Source organism: Leptopilina heterotoma, unplaced genomic scaffold (genome assembly GCF_015476425.1).
Source record: "Leptopilina heterotoma isolate Lh14 unplaced genomic scaffold, ASM1547642v1 Lhet_142, whole genome shotgun sequence".
Classification (NCBI taxonomy): Eukaryota; Metazoa; Arthropoda; class Insecta; order Hymenoptera; family Figitidae; genus Leptopilina; species Leptopilina heterotoma.
This window is the reverse complement of record NW_025110861.1, coordinates 1,031,417-1,049,239: the sequence shown is the minus strand read 5'-3', so window position 1 is coordinate 1,049,239 and position 17,823 is coordinate 1,031,417. Positions and strand designations below refer to the sequence as shown.

The 17,823-nt window shown below is 22.4% G+C and overlaps 2 protein-coding genes across 7 annotated transcripts; one reads left to right on the top strand and one right to left on the bottom strand.

Moving 5' to 3' along the window:
• Positions 1 to 73: 73 nt before the first annotated feature.
• On the top strand, positions 74 to 5,100 carry LOC122498084. Of its 6 annotated transcripts, none has more exons than XM_043605640.1 (7): positions 74 to 559; positions 653 to 827; positions 1,991 to 2,291; positions 3,557 to 3,635; positions 3,706 to 3,786; positions 4,333 to 4,434; positions 4,562 to 5,100. In XM_043605640.1, the coding sequence occupies exons 2-7, from the start codon at positions 661 to 663 to the stop codon at positions 4,675 to 4,677; spliced, it is 846 nt and encodes a 281-aa protein (XP_043461575.1). In that variant the 5' UTR covers positions 74 to 559; positions 653 to 660; the 3' UTR covers positions 4,678 to 5,100. The 6 variants fall into 6 exon arrangements, with proteins under 6 accessions (XP_043461575.1, XP_043461574.1, XP_043461572.1 ...); XM_043605639.1 differs by having other exon boundaries at positions 74 to 562; positions 638 to 827; XM_043605637.1 differs by having other exon boundaries at positions 75 to 562.
• Positions 5,101 to 11,700: 6,600 nt separating this feature from the next.
• Positions 11,701 to 17,314, bottom strand: LOC122498083 (GTP-binding protein Rit2). The gene is made up of 5 exons (XM_043605634.1): positions 16,843 to 17,314; positions 14,988 to 15,044; positions 14,834 to 14,907; positions 14,043 to 14,234; positions 11,701 to 12,484 (listed from the first exon to the last, which is right to left on the bottom strand). The coding sequence occupies exons 1-5, from the start codon at positions 16,982 to 16,984 to the stop codon at positions 12,242 to 12,244; spliced, it is 708 nt and encodes a 235-aa protein (XP_043461569.1). The 5' UTR covers positions 16,985 to 17,314; the 3' UTR covers positions 11,701 to 12,241.
• Between the last annotated feature and the right edge of the window lie 509 nt (positions 17,315 to 17,823).

Here is a 17,823-nt window from a genome sequence, read left to right as displayed (position 1 = left end):
CCTTTTCTATCCCATGCATCTCGTTCGCGAACGAGTTTCGCGAAACTATTGTGCGTTGGACTTTACCTTCGGCAATTTTGTAGGTTATACATAGTTTATAATCACGTAATCTAGTCTAACATTTAAATAGTATATATATTACCATTAATTTCTTTACTATAGAACGTATAGTATTTTTTAATTTTAAACATTTAAAAACCAATCAAGTAATTAATTAATTAATTGTCAATTTTCCAGTCAATTAACTGCACAAACCGGAATATCCCCCCTCTCCCACCTCACCAAGGTGTGACAGTACCTTAACATTGTCGTTTTGTGTTCGTGTCAAAAATGTTAATAAACATGAATATTTTACGAGATTGTTTTTAAAAATAATATATTTAAGATAACAAGTTGTACAACTATGTTTCTCTTTAATATTCTGACGTGACAATAAAATTGTGATTGCGTATTCACAATAAATGTTTAAAAACAAAGTGTCGAATAGCTTATATTATATTGTTTGAAATATATAAGTCCGCAGTTATTCAAAATTCGTAGAATTCAAGTGCAATAAATCGTTGTAGGTATAATATTATTGTGATTTTTAAACATAAAATAATGGAATTGATTCGGTGAGAACAATATAATATTGTAGAATTTAAAAATACAGATAAGGAAATGGTTATTGAAAGTATGAGGGTAGGAGGAGGACGATGTCCACCACTTCTCGTAGGAGGTCTTCTCGTAGTTTGCTTAATGCTCATCGTCAATTGGTACAGTCTCTCATCCGAAAATCTGGATCTTCTTCGACAGCTTGACGAACTTGGGGAGCAACTTAAAATTGGGTATTTTTATTTTTAATTTAAATAAAACAAACTTTTGACTTTTTCCCAAAGTTTTGAACGTTCCAGGTTTCACAGTCTGTCTCCTATTTCCCTAAAAGTCCTCTTTTTTCAATTTTGGCCCCTAAACGTACCCTATTTTGAAAATTTCCCCTATTTTTTTCGTCGCAGGAAATCAATTATTTTCAATAATTTTTAAGTAATTCTGCAAAAGAATTTAATTATCTTGATAACCAACCAAATTCTCCCCATAAAATCAATTATTTTAAGGATTTTTAATAAAATTCTTTTCCAAAATTCAATTATTTTGATAAATATCCAGAAATTCTTCTCAAGAATTCAATTATTGTCAAAAACTTTTTAAAAATTCTTCTCAATAAGTAAATTATTTTCAAAAATTTTAATAAAATTCTTCTCATGAATTCAATTGTCTTCAAAAATTATTATTTTAATTTTTCTCAGGAATTCAATTATTTAAAAAAAATTTAATAAAATTCTTCAAAAAGTTTTCAATTATTTTCAAAAATTGTTATATAATTCTTTAATATAATAAATTTCATTAAAATTTCAATTAAATTCCTTAAAAGAAATTAAATATTTTCAAAAGTTGTTAATACAATTCTTCGTAAAAATTAAATTTTAAGAAACATTCAATATTTATTTTTATATAACTCTTATGAGTTGTTCAATTTGAAAAGGTTTGAATTTGAAATTTTTGAACATCTTAATTCCAATGAAAAAAAAATGATGAAATATTTAATTTAAATAAAACTATTGATGTTTTCGAATAATTTTACTTTTGAAGAAATTTGTAAATAAATTTAATAAAACATTTTTTTGAGTATCTAATAATTTTTTTAATTTTCAGTCCCCTATTTCCCCTAAAATACTTTTTAGGGGCACTGTGAAGCCTGACGTTCAAATGAACGAATTTTTATTTCTGTTTACATAATTTCAATATAAATACGGTTCTGAAATAAAAAAATAATATAAATTGAACATTCAATTTTTGCAAAATAATTTTTTAAAATAAAATACACATTCAAAACAGTAATAAAAATATTATCCTTCATTTGAACTTTCGAAACTTTTGGAACATTATTTTAACTTTGATATATGTAATTTAAAAAATTGTGAGTTTATACTTTTTATTAATTACTAAACAGCATAGAAGAAAGGGATCAATGTATGAATTCACGTGCGAAGTTGGAGCAACGAAACAAAAAGTCAGATGAGGAGAAAGCTTCTCTGCATGTTCGCATCCTACAACAAGTGGAATTGAAAAGGCAGAAGGAGGATGCGGAAATGTCTCTCACTGCCTGCAAGGCCGAAGTATCGTCTCTCAAGGATGTTGATAAAACGCGACAAGCCACAATTGATGCGTTACATCTGGAAAAGAATACAACTTCCACCAAACTTACTGAGACAAAAGAGGAAAATAAAAAATTACATCAAGATTTAGACAGGGTACGAATGGCAATTTTTCAAACATTACGACGCCCTTCCGAACGATAAACTTATTCAAATACTAGAGCAATAAAATTACAAAAAAATATTAAAAATTCTGAATTAACTGCTAACTCAGAATTTCGTGCTTTATAATTTAATTGCTCGATTCTGAAAACCTCGAGAGTTATTTTCAGTAGAGCAGTTGTCAAAGTGGACGTGCAAGTTTTAGATAATAATTGAATATTAAAAGCATTATAGCTGAATTTTCAGAAACAATTGAATTTTGAAAAGGTTTCAAATTAATATTTTTGAAAATTTGTATTTTTCATATTTTTAACTAAAAATTCTGAAGCATTAATTTTTCTTTTTTAAAAAGTTTAATTAAATTTTTTTTTTTTTGAAATTATTTCAAGTTTTTATTTTCTAATATATATATTTAATTGAAGAATTTCCGAATAATCAAAATTTTGGAAAAATTGAATTGTAAACCAATGAATTTGAAAATTCTCAAAGGATTTCGTCAGAAATGATTAAAAATAATTGATTTAAATAAGAATTTTAGTTTGAAAATTTTAGAAAATTCAATTAAAATGATGAAAATAATGTTGAAGAAGTTTCAGTGACAATATTCTTATAATATAAAATAATGATTTTATCACTCGGACATCTTTAATTATTATAAGTTGTTGAACTTAGTTTTCAAAAAAAAATTTAATTCACATTTTTTTGAAATTAGTTGAATTATTTTAATTTATCTTTAATTATTAAAAATAGGGTCATTTGGGGTAAATGTAAACAGTTGTCAAATTAAAATCTTTGAAAATCTGAATTTTTCCTATTTTTAACTATAACAATTCAGTGGAATTAATTTTTTTTTGAAAAAGTTTAATTGCGGAATTTTTTTTTTGGAAATTATTTGCAGTTTTTATTTTCTAATATATATATATATTTAATTAAAGAATTTACGAATAATTCAAATTTTGTAAAATTGAATTATAAATAAGTAAATTTAAAAATTTTCAAAGAACTTTTTCGAAAATTATTAAAAATAATCGATTTAAAGAAGAATTTTAGTTAAAAATTATTGAATTGATAATCATTTTATCACTCGGGCATCTTTAATTATTATGAAACATGAAGAAATCGATCGGTAAATGCACACAGAACTTGAATTACATTTTAAAAGAATCAACTCCAAGAAACATTATTAAAGAATTTAAGAAACTTAATTTAAGAAATTTAATTTAAGAAATATTATTTTAAAGATAAATATTTTCTTTCAGTTGAAAAACGAGTTGGAAGCTGCAAAATTAGCAATGAACGCACCGCAGAAGACTAAAGTGTCGGAAAACGCACTGAAAGGTAAGGCGATTAGTTGATAATTTTGTAGTTGAAAGAATGTTTGCAATGTTTTGAAAAATTTGCGATTTAGCAACTGGAGGTGAATTAGGCATTGGTCAATTGGGTCCCGTCAGAATAGGAGCAGTTGAAATCTCACAGAAAGGTCTGGAAGGTATGAAGTTCCATCGGGGAAGTCCGATCCTTCCACAAGATCCGCCGGGCGCTGTGCGCGAACCTCCTCGCTTATCAGTAACAATGTTGCATGAAGACGCAGATAATCCTTCCCTATTAACTCAAGAAACTAATAAGCCTTAGTCATTTTATTGCGGAGGTAGAGAATTATTATTTAAGAGAAAATCATTCCGTCCGTAATTTAATTTTAATAACTTATCTCTTAAGTTAAGATAACTAACTTTATTATCTTCTCTGACTTTGTCTGAAAGTCGTCAAATTTTTTTTAAATCCGGTCGCTTATTTTTACTGTTATTTGCTATTGCAAAAGAAGATATTATTATTTTAATTAAAATTTGTATTCACTTTATTAATTTATATTATTTAAGTGTGCTTAAGATATTTTTTATAAAAAATCAAATTTGTATGTTGTGATCTTTTATGTCTACAAAAAAATGCCATCATATTTTGTAAACTAGATATTTTATTAAAGGACTGAAAAGTTGATGCCAATGGTTTTCTTTTAACACCGAACAATCGTTTTCAGCTCAAGAAAATACAAAAGTAAAAAACAATGTTGAGGGAGGAGGTCAAGATTCTCAAGATGAGGAGGATGAGATGAAGAAGCAAATAAATCACATGATCTCAGGTTAATTTTAACCCAAATATTTTACTTTATGATATTTAATATTTAATATTTATTTAATATTTTTTTTATTTATTTTTACTTTTTTTATTTTTTAAATTTCTTTTTCAAATTTTCCTTTCTTTTTCAGGTCACAATCTTTTCGAAGATACTGATGACGTAGAACTCAATAACGTAGCAGACGAAGAGAAAGATCCAAAATTAGTAACAAATGAGGAAGAAAAGCAGAAAAATCTAACAGCATAAACGTTTTTTTTTCAATATTTTAAACATTTTTTTTTTATTTGACAAAAGCAAGATTGAATATGCCAGTTATACATTGCATTTTTGTTTCAGTAATTATTTATAATTCGCAGTATTTTTTTATAAGTTATTTGCTCCAAGACTTATGGCTGATAATTCCAAGTCTGTCCGAAAAACAAGTTTATTTTGTAACTTTAGAAAAAAGTAAAAAAAAAAAAAAAGACAACTGATAACTATCCATATCGCTCATATATGTATAGAGATAGAGAGAGAAAGGAGGAAATCATGACAATTTTTAGATAAATTTAATTATAATTTTACAAATTAACCGTTTTATAAAAAATTTCAGGAATTTACAATCTTGAAAAATGTTTAGACTAGATGAGAATGTACGTTTGTATAAATAAAAAGGGGTAAAACTTGAAATTATAAGCTTTATCATTCAAACATGGTATCACATTATTATAGCTATTATTATTATTATTATTATTATTATTATTATTATTATTATTATTATTATTATTATTATCATTATTATTATTATTATTATTACAAGTTGTAGGTAAAAAATTTATTTTTTTTCAGAAAAGATAAAAAAAATTTTTTTCAGAAAAGGTAAAAAAATATATGTGTATGATATAAATGATGTTGAGATAGTTTTTTATGATTTTATCATTTTTTTACTCCATACGATGAAGAGAAAATATAAATTGCACAGTTTTGCGAAATTCTAAGTTTTTTTAATAGTTAATATTTTTTTCGTATGAATTTCGAAATTAATTATTTTTTTACCGTTCTATAAGATTCAAAATAATTTTTGGTATGAATAATAAGAAATAATAACTGTTTTGATTAATATTTGTCACTATATAAAATTTCTAAAATTGCTAAAAATGTAAATAATTTATTTAAACAATTAAAAATAATTTCATGTTCTCCAAAAATTTTTTAGAATTTTTTTATTAAAATAGTATTCCTTATTTAATGATGAATAATTTAAAAAAAGATTTTTAATTATTTTTAATTGGGTCAAAAGTTGTTAAAAAAATTTTTTTTTTACAAAACAAAAGATAATTTTTGTAAAATTTACATTTTTATTAGTAAACGAACGTAATTAGTTAGGAAATTTTTTCTAAACATTTTCCAGCTATAGAAAATTAATTAAAAAATGTTTTTTCATTTAAATCTTTTTATATTTTGTTGTTTCCGAGTAATGTTTATTTCTTAGAAAGTATATTATTTAATAAGAAAACTTATTAAAATACTAAAAATTAATAACAATTTTACGAAAATATAACTTAAAGCAGATTCAATTATACTCAAAAGTTTTAATAGAATTCTTTGTAAAAAAAACTCGTGGAATTAGTACAGAAAAAAAAATTTGGTTTTAATTAAAATATTGAAAAAATATTTCATTTCACCATTAAAGGGTCAAATTTTCTAAAAAAAAAAAAACTAAAATTGGTAGCGTGTCGAAACTTGAATTATGTAAACGTAATTTTATATAAAAAAGCGATTTTCAAAATTTTTCAATTTTTCAAAATTTTGGATTTTTTTGGATTCAAAAATTGTGGATTTTTCCCAACATATTTTTTTAAACAAAAATAAAAAATGTTTCATATTTAGAACGGAAAATTTGACCCAAAATAAAAATAAAACTTTGACTAATCAGGGGATTTTCCAAAATGGACAATGACGAGGACAATGACAATTCTCGATAAATCAAACTCGTGACATTTTTTTATAATACATATTTCTAAAGTTTTACATGGTTTCAATTTTTCTATAATATTTCTTTCATCTTATAAACTTTGATTCACGTGCTAACATTTATAATGTTTTACTAAACACACATTTAACACACCATAAATCAATTACCTTTTTTTTTTTTTTAATTTTCCTTATCTGCCTCTTGGAAACAGACAACTCTCTGTTTTTAAAATTTAATCGTACGCGTCTATTAAAATATATACCACATTTTAAAAACAACATTCTATTTTTGAGATGTATTTGAACAAGATTTACCTTTGGTACGCGATTGTAAATACATTTAGCGTACGACTATTCTTAACAGCTACAAAATTGTCATGTTATTAAATATATATATATATATATCTTTCAACATAAAATGACATATAAGTCAATTCATATCATTCATATTATGTTTAGAAAAAAATTGTGCCAGTAAATTAAACAATTAATACTTATTTCGGAATTATCAATTTATTTTCATTGATAAAAAGTAATTATGCTTGAGGTATTCTTTCTCAAGTGGGCCATTCCTTTTTTCAATTTCAAATTTGATTCAAAAACATTTTATGGGACTCTTTTTGAAATATTTGCTTTCAAACGAAATAAAAGAATTTGAATCACCAAGAACGTTTTTTTAAATTTTATTTAAAATTTAGTTAAAAATGAAAAAAAAATTTTTTTGAACAATTTTACATCTACAGTGATATTTAGATTTTTCCTAATATTCGAAAAATGTGTGAAAATCTCGGAAAACTCAGAAAAAGTCAAAATAGTAAAAATAATCTCAGGCTTCGTACTCGATAATTAATTTTAAAAAAGTATCAAAAAGAAGCAGAAAAAAAGTAATAAAAAAGTAGCTGTCGAAAAATTGAACTTGACTAAATTTTTTCATAATTTCTTAATTACATTCAAAAATAAAATAATTTTTTAAAATAAATATTTAAATACCTATTTATTTTGTCTACAAGAATTAAAATATTTCAAATTATTTCGCAATGTAACGAATTTTTGAAATTTAGTCATTTCGAAAAATTACAAATGTAATTCTTTCAAAATTCAATCATTTTTTTTTCTTGAAATTTATAAATAAAATTTTATTTATAAATTTGAATAATTATTCAAAATTTTAATCATTTTATTTTATTCAATTCTAAATCAATTCTTATTAAAAAGTTCTAAACGAGAATGAAATTATTTAAATAAAAAAATAAATAATTTATTGAATAATTGAATATTTAAATTTGAATTCTTATAAAGAACTTTTATCAACATTTTTTGAAATAATTGAATTTTTTCGAAGAATTTTATTCAAATTGTTAAGAATAATTGCGTTATTAGAGGAATTAATTTAAAATTCTATTGAAAATAATTGAAATCCTGTGATGAGTTTTATTATAATTATGAAAATAATTGAATTTTTGTCACCAAACTTTAATAAAGTTTTTCAAATAATTGCATTCTTGAGAAAAATTAAAAAAAAATCTTTTTAAAAAAATGATTTTTATCAAAAAATTTTATGAAAATTGTTGTTTTAAATAATTGAATTTCTTTGAAAATTGTATATTATTTAGGATGAAAATATTTGAATTCTTTCAAAAAATGTTATTAAATTATATTGAAAACAATTCAATTCTTATAAAGAATTTCATTAAAAATTTTTTAAATAAACTAAACTAAATAAAATAATGGAATTCTTGCAAAGAATTTTATTAAAATTTTTAAGAATAGTTGCATTTTTCGCGGAATTCATTTAAAATTGTATTAAAAATTATTGAAATCCTGCGATGAGTTTTAATATTTATAAAAATAATTGAACTCTTGCGGCGATTAATATTAAAATTTTTAAAAAATAATTGATTTCCTGACAAACAATTTATTACTCATAAAAATAATTGAATTCTTGCGAAGAATTTTATAAAATTCTATTTAAATGATTGATTATTTTCGAAAAATATTATAGGAAAATTCTGTATAATTGAATTCCTGTGAAAATTTTTTTATTCATGAAAATAATTGAATGTTTGCGAAGAATTTTACAAACATTTTTTTTTAAATTCAATTCTTTTGGAAAATTTTTTATTTAAATATTAGATATTAAAAATCATTGAATTACGACAAAATTTGTGAAAATAATTGAATCGTTTTAAAGAATTTTATTAACATTTTTTAAACCAATTTTTTTAATTCAACTGCTAACAAATTTAAAGTAGTGTAAATTCTCAAACATGGAAAAAAGTAGCTATTTGTTTTCTATTAAATTTGAATTGGAGAGAAGGGATATGGCCCACTTGAGAAAAAAAATGCTTTTATTGTAAAGCATTGTAATTTTTAAAGAAGGCTCCAGTAAAATTTCAACTCGCCAAAAAAGGTTTTTTTAAAGTCCCTATTTCTCTCATTGTCAGTCATTTTAAATTTAAATTTAAATCTGTTCTATTGGTAAAAAGCAGTACACATAAATTAATGCAGTTACATTAATAAAATAAAATATTGACGCTAAAAAGTAAATTAGAATTAAATAAATTAGAACTAATGATTAATTTTAATTTTGATGAGTTGCAATTTTATCAGGACCATTCTATTCTTAAATTAATCAGCAAATACTAACTTGTTTTTAAATTTGTGACTCGCTCCGAAGAAAGTTATAAATTAGAAGCAAAAAATTTTAATAGTTCGTAATTTTTAGAATGAAAAAAATGTCTAATTTTCTTCTTTACTTCTAGAATAATTAATAAAAACTAATTTTTGTTGTAAATAACATTTAACACGTATACTTTTAATTAAGGTAACAAATAATCGTAACCTTAAAATGATTTACTTCTTATCCTTCTTTCAAAGCGCGTTATATTTAATGTATTATTAAATACCATTAATCAAATTAAAGCTGTTAAATTCTTTTTAAAGTTGAATTACAATTTTTCAATTATATATATTATGCTAAAAATGTAATTCACTTTTCTCAGTTGCTTAAAGATTTTTAATTACGTCTTACACTTTACAATTAAATTAAAAATACGTTTCAAATTGCTCTGATATATTAACACTTAAAGCAAATACATATTTTAAAAATCAATTTTTCAATTTATGTAAATAACAAGTTTATAAATATTTTTTTTATAAATATTGAACAAATAAAAATCACTTAACTACTTTTAAGTTACTTTAAATAATAATCTTTATCAAAAACTTTTGAGTTTCATCAAAGCCAAAAAAATTAATTAATAATTAATATAATAATTAATAATAATTATTATTAATTATTATTAATTAATACATTTTATATTGTAGGAAATTTCCCAATTTTAACAGAATGTAAAAAATAATAAAGAAAAATTTAGTTTTTTCAAACGTTAAAAATTTGAACAATAATTTTTGATAAAGACTGATAAAAAAATACATAAATCTTTTTAAAAAAAAATGGAAAAATATAAAAAAATTGAAAATAAATTAGTAATAAATTCATCTAAACTGAAAATTATAAACTCAATAAATAAAATGTATAACAAAATGCAAAACTTGACTAGGTATTAATTAAGTAGCGACTAGACATTAATTTGCTTTTACACTTAACACGGAATTTGCACTTTTCGCGTCATTTTTTTTTGGTTTTTTTTTTGTTTTGTTTTTTTTTCTGAAAAATTTTTGGTCTTCTTCATAAATGTGAACAGGTATTATGATTTTTTTACTCGTTTCGCTCAGTAAAAATCTATAAAATGATTAAAAGGGATCTAAAAACCTTGTACGATTTCAATAATTTGAACGATTAATATGCGATCTGAAAGGCCATTATAAAATCCCGGGTGAAGTGGATTTTAATCTATTACGTATAAAAATTCTGTTTTGTTTTATAAACGCAAAATAATGCTTGTGAATGATTCCTAAATAAATCGGGGCGCATGACTTCCCCCAAATTGTAATCTTCTTTATAATTTTTATTTAATGCAATTTTAATTAATTAATTAATTAATTAATTTTAATTTTTTTTATAATCATTATTTACTCGAAATTCAGGTGGCCAAGTATTATAATATAAATTACAATAAATTTCACAATAAATTGTGCGTAATATGAATTTTCTTAAATAGAATAATTATTTTTTATAAATGGAATCTAATTTATAAATTAGCATAATTTTTAACTAGCCAAATTAAAAGTAAAATAATTATTAAAAATATAATATTTATTTCTCATAATTATTATGAAATCTAATTGTTAATTAAAATATTGTTTTATATATTTTTTTAAATCTGTAAAATAAACAATGATCATAAAGTTTAAAATTAAGTTAACAGAGTTGCCACAAAAATTTAGTTTTTTTTTTTTTTTTGATTGATTTCCAGACAAATTTTTGACTTTTTCCATGATTCTAAAGAATATTTTGATTCACACTAAAAATTATAAGATACTCAAAAAAATGTTCTATTACATATTTTATTTACGAAAATTATTCGAAAACATCAATAGCTTTTTGTTTAAATAAATATTTAATCATTATTATTTTTCCATAGGAATTAAGATTTTCAAAAACTTTTAAATTCAAACCTTTATGAAATTCTACAACTTATAATAATTTAAAATTTCATAAAATTTTTCAAAAAAAAGAAATTGAATTATTTACAAAACTTTAAATAAAATCCTTCGTAAAAATTCAATTATTTTCATAAATAATAAAATTTTTCATAGAATTTCAATTATTTTTAATACAATTTTAAATAAATTTTTCAAAAAATTTAATTATTTAAAAAAAATGTTTGACAAGAATTCAATTAAATTTTACAAATAATGAAACTCTTCGCTGAAAGTAAAATATTTTTAAAATCTACTATTTTAATAAAATTTCTCAAAAGAATTGAATTATTTGAAATTAAAATGTAATAAAATTCTTTGCAGAAATTCAATTATTTTCATAAATAATAAAATTCTTTACAGGATTTCAATTATTTATAAAAATTTTAATAAAATTCTTCGCAAGAATACAATTATTTTCATAAATTATAAAATTCTCCACAGGATTTCAATTATTTAAAAAAAATGTAATAAAAATTCGTTACAAGAATTCAATTATTCTCCAAAATAATAAAATTCTTCACAGAGGTATTTAATTATTTTTAATACAATTTTAAATAAATTTTTCAAAAAATATAATTTTCAAAAATTTTATTAAAATTCTTCAAAAGAATTCAATTATCAATTTTTTAAAATAATTTTTGCAAAAGTTTCTTGAAAATTTTCAAGTCCATTTCTTTATAATTAAATTTTACAAACATTTTTAAATTAAATATAGATTAGAAAATGAAAACTTGAAATAATATTTAAAAAAAAAATCATTTAAACTTTTTCAATAAAATGAATTCTACAGAATTGTTCATTAAAAGTAAAAAGTTGATAATTTGGATGCAGTCATGCGCCCCAATAATCCAGTATTCTCTTTACAATACAAATATGAAATACTGTTGTGCTATCTTGTTAAGCTTTCCATCTTCGATGTATGCATTTTGAAAGAAATGAGAAAAAAAAAGATTATGGGTTGGTCCGGCTTTGTGCTTCATTCTTTCGCTTTGCATTGTGCCTTTCTTTCGACTTTATGACTTTTTTTTTTTTATAAAAATTGAAATCTAAGTCCTTGAGAGCTCTCAGAGTATTATTTTCTGGGGTTATTCGTAAGGCAGTGTGATTGGGAAGACAATTTTTTTTTCTTTTAAAAAAATCATCTCGAATTGAATAAATAAACGATAAAGTCGTTCGTTGTTTGACGGAGTATACAATGAAGTTGAAAGCATTCTTTCGCTGAAAGAAAGCATTATTCCACTTCATTGAATTAAGGAGAATAATTTATGTCGTGATTATGCCTATTTTTTCTTCGGAAAATAAATGCAAATATCGATCGTAGACGCCACCAGCGACTGTGCTTGCGAACTGTCGAGCGTGATCTTTCTTTCGCGCGAATTTGTCTTACCAGTGAATAGAAAGCGTCGTCAATAAATTGCCGGAGAGCTGCCGAGGTCTCGTAAAATGGACATCCAAGTTGATTTGCCAAAACTTTTCCTTCTTCAGTTGTCACCTGAAATATTTTTACTTTTATTATTTTCATGTTATATTTTATTCAATCGAACCCAGGCTTGGCACTTATCTACTAAAGCCTACTACTTACTACTTTTTTTTACGTTATTATAACATTTTTCATAGAAATTTAATTTTTTAAAAATTTTTTGATAAAATTCTAAGCAAGAATTCAATTATTTTTAATACGATTTGAAATTAATTAATCAAAAAATTCAATTATTTTCAAAAATAAAGTTTTCCACAAGAATTCAATTATTTAAAATAAAAATTTCATAATATTTATTATATTTCGAAAAAATTAATTATTTAAAACAATGTTTATAAAATTCTTATGAAAAATTCAATTATTTAAAAAAAAACAAAATTTTTCACAGAAATTCAATTCTTTTTAAACATTTTAATAAAATTTTTCGCAATAATTCAATTATTTTCATAAATAATAAAATTCATCGCATGATTTCAATTATTTTAATAATACAATATTACAGGAATTGCTCAAAAAATGTAATTATTTTAAAAAATTTAATTTCAATTATTTCCCAAGTATTCATTTATTTACATAAATAATTCTTCAAAAGAATTCAATTATGTCGATAAATAACAAAATTATTTTCGAAAATCCAATTATTTTCAGGAATTTTAATAAAATTCTTTGCAAAATTCAATTATTTTCATGAATAACAATATTCATCACAATAATTTAATTATTTTTTAAAGTAATAAATTTCTTCTTGGTAATTCAATTATTTTAAAAAATTCTAATAAAATCGTTCGCAAGAATTCAATTATTTTCATAAATAATAAAATGCTTTTTAGAAATTCAATTATTTTCAAAAAAATTTAATAAAATGCCACACAGACATTCAATATTATTCTCAAAAATTTTAATAGAATTCTTTGTAAAATTTAATCATTTTTAAAAACTTTTCACAATTCAATGATTTTCAATATCTACTATTTTCATAGTCAAACAGAATTCAATTATTATTTAACCATTTTTTTGTAAAAATCTTCGTAAGAATTTAATTCTTTTCATGAATAATAAAAATTTCTTCGGAAATCAATTATCTAAATTAGAATTTGCATAAAATTAGTCGAAAGAAATGAATTATTTAAAAATTTTTATAAAATTCTTCGCAAGAATTAAATTTATTAGCAGGATAAGAAAGAAGTAAATATTTTACTATACTTTTTGCTACTTTTTTAAAATTAATTATTGAGTGCGAAGTCTGCGAACCGTTTTCTGTATTTTATTTTTTACTTCGAAATTCTGCAAGAAAAATGTTTCACTTTTTTCTTTAAAAAATTTTTCTCTCTAACTTTGAAAGAATGTTTCTTTAATCTTTCTTCATAAAATAAAGAAATAATCAAAGAAAAAGTTCTTTCATCTAATTAGAGACTTTTAAACAATTATTAGTTAAAAATAACTTAATTTCAGTTTTTTTTTCAATTTTCCCTGAAATTGGTATTTTTATAGTTACATTCTTCTTAAACATGTGGCTTTAAATATTTTTTCTTTTAAATATAAAAAAAATTTAAAGGAAAGAAAAAAATACCTTCCGCTGTTGTTGGAGGTCGAATTTGTTGCCAACCAAGACTAACGGAATGTCTTCACTGGCCCTAACTCGGGAAATTAATTTTCGATATTCTATAGCTTCTTGGAAACTGTGTCTGTCTGTGACGGAATAACAAATCATAAAACCCTCTCCGCATCTCATGTATTGATCTCGCATTGCCGTAAATTCAACCTGTTTAATTAAATTCATTTTAGAGTTAGCAATTTTTTTTTAATTAATTTTTTAAAGAAAAATTATTAATAAAAATTGTTTTATTATTAGTGAGTTGTGAATAAAAGAATTTAAATCTATATATAAAATTTGTGAATATAACTATAAAAGAATGTAAAAACAAAATTTCTAAATTCAATTATTCAAAACTTCAATAAAGATGTTAAATAAATATTTAAATATTTAATTAGTAATATATTTTTACACTGAAGTTAAATTTGGTTATTTTTAATTTTAAAATTGTATTATTTTCATTGAAAAAAGTAAAAACTATAGTTTCGTGTTTATTTTTATAAACCTTCGATCATTTAAAAAATTTTCGAAAATGTCTTAAAAATTAACTTGAAAACCAAAACTTTTTTCAATGAAAATGTATAAAATTTTAAAATCTAAAAATAATTAAATTAAAGATAATTAAAATTACTATAAAAAAAGTGCAGTAATTTTTTTCATGTATTTTAATGGAATTCGCAGTATTTTAAAAATAGAGACGATAGTAAAAATTTGAAAATGTCCATATTTAATTAACCACCATCCTAATATTAAAAATGTTTTCAAACCTGTCCTGCAGTGTCCAAAATATCTAAGAGCGCAGCTTCTCCATCGATAACTGCTTGTTGCTGATATGAATCCTCTGCAAATATTGATTTTAGATTAGAAGAACTAATTACGAAAGATAAAAACTAAAATTAGAATATGTAAATAAATTTCTACCTATTGTTGGGTCATGATAATCGAGAAAACTGTGACTGACAAACTGTAGAGTTACAGCTGAAAAAATTGAGAAAAACAGTCTTAAAAAAATGTTACCTTAAATATGACATAAATAAGTAGATTTAATTAAGTGCTGAAGATGATAGAATTTTTCTCATTATTATACCGCGAGAGTTTAGAAATTCATTCGCGATAATAAAGAATTGAATTTTGTTTGCAATTTCAATTATTCGGAAAAAAATAATTTTGAAAAATTTCGATTAAGCTTTTTGAAGAAAATTAATTCCATAGAATTTTTAATTACAGGCATGAAAAATTCAGATTTTCAAAGATTTTAATTTGCAACTTTTACAAAATTCAATTATTTATAAAAATTGCAATTATTAGTAAATTCTCCAAAATTCAATTAATATCTAAAACTTTAACTACAATTAATTTTTAAAGCACTATTAGAAAATTCAATTATTTAAATACAAAAATAAATAATTTATTGAATATTTAAATGTTTCTTAAAATTGAATTTTCATAAAGAATTTTATCAACAAATTTTTCAATAATTCAATTTTTTCGACGAATTTTAATAAACTTTTTAAGAATAATTACAATTTTTGGTATTCAATTACAATTGCATTAAAAATAATTGAAATTCTGCAATGAGTTTTATTATTTCTGAAAATAATGGAATTATTGCGAAGAATTCTATAAAAAAGTTTCAAACATTTGATTTTTTTCGAAATAATTTATGCAAATTCTATTTTTAATTTCGAAAAATTTTTGAAAATAATTGAATTTCTGCGAAGAATTTAATGCCAAATTTTAAATCACTTGAATTTTTCGCAAAAATTAATGCAAATTCTATTTTAAATAATTGAATTAATAATGCGAGTTTTTTTTTCGAAAATAATTGAATATGTAGAATTTTATCATAATTTTAATTAATTAAATTCTTTTGGAAAATTTTATGAATATTTTGGAAATTAATTTATTTTTATTACTTTTGAAAATAATTGAATTTTGTCGAAGAATTTTGTTAATTGTTTATAAAGACAATAGAAATGTTGACATTTTTTTTAAGACTTTTTGAAAATAATGAAATTTCTGCGAAGAATTTTATTAATTTTTAAAATAATTGAATTCTTGTGATGAATATTGTTATTTATGAAAATAATTGCATTTTGTAATGAATTTTATTAAAATTCCTGAATATAATTGAATTTCGGAGAAGAATTTTGAAATGTATAAAGATAATTAAAATATTAACGAGAATTTTTTTTTAATTTTTGAAAAAAATTTAATTTCTGAAAAGAATTTAAAATTTAAAATAAAAATTTAGAATTGAAAATAATTTCAACAGAATTGAAAGTAAAATTTTTCAAAAAAATACTTCATTAAATGAATTATAAATAATAATTTTATGATAGTTATTTAAAAAGAAATTAATGTCAGAAATAGAAAAAATTGAAGGTTTTGGATTAGCATTTGTGGAAATTTCACAGTTTATAAGGTAAACAAAAAAGACACAAAACATCAGAATTTTCTTATAAATTCTAAACATTTAATTTTTTCCAGGTACTTTTAATAAAAATCCCTGACCCGTGGAAATCCTGTGTTTGTAAATTGGATTTTTGTTAAAAATTGAGAAATATTCCAATTTGAATAAACAACAATAATATTATTTTCTTATATAATAGTATTTTTGGAAAAGCAAATCTGCTTTCTGATAGTATTGATTTTTTCTCACATTTTCTATGAAAGAATAAATACTTTTTGATTCCAGTCTGCTTTCTAATTTTATTACTCGTTTTTTCTATAGTTCGCTATATTGTTATTAGCAAAAATATAAATAAACAAATACCTGATTTTCCAACTCCTCCGTCGCCCAAAACGACAATCTTGTAAACCCTGAGACCACCTCGAGTTGTCGGTTGTTTAACAACCGGCAAATCATTCTTGTTATCTGATGATCCATTATTGTCTTCAATTATGTCAACTGACATTCTAAAAAATTTGTCGCGCTTGATTTTTCTCTAATTCACTGTTTTTTATCGCCATAATTGATGTGATTTTTATTTTGAAAATTTATTTTTGACAAACAATCAGCGAGGAATGGAATGGAGAGTGCAGTGAAAATACGAGTCATTATGTTTTATTTTTAATAAGCTCTGTAGAGATGTTCGTCTCTTTTTCTATATAGTGATATATATTCTTTAATAGGCCAATATTGTCAATTTAATTAGTTACGAGAGTTAATTATCATCACAGCATTACAATTTACAAATAATCCGTCACCAATTGTCAATATACGATCGACGAACTGTCAGCTGTCAAATTTCAGTTCTGACAATAGAATTTTTCATAATTCTCTTCGTTTTCAAATGTTGCCTAAACTGATTGATTTAAAATGCTCAGAATGCTCTTGAAAATAAAAATTAAAAAAATAGGTTCATATTTCTTAAATTAAAAGTTGATTATTAATTATCTTATAATTGTTAATTAATTATTTAATAAGTTTTTTTAGATCTAGGCATTATTATTTATTGAGAATTTCAAGGATTGCTTAAAAAATATTTTCAAATTTTAATTGTAGACATAGTCAAATTTTTTAAAAGGCTCAGGTGGCTCAGGTTCTTCCGTTTGCCGGATTCGACATCAAAAACACAAATCGTTAGGTTGAGTCCACAATAGCACTCTTGGACGAAACGTTACGTTTACGTTCCGTTCAAGAGTGCTATTGTGGACTCAACTTTATTGTAGACGCACCATTATTTACCTGCCCTGAAATTATCTCACATTGCGCATGCGTTTAGTACTTCACTCCGTTGGCAACACTGATTTA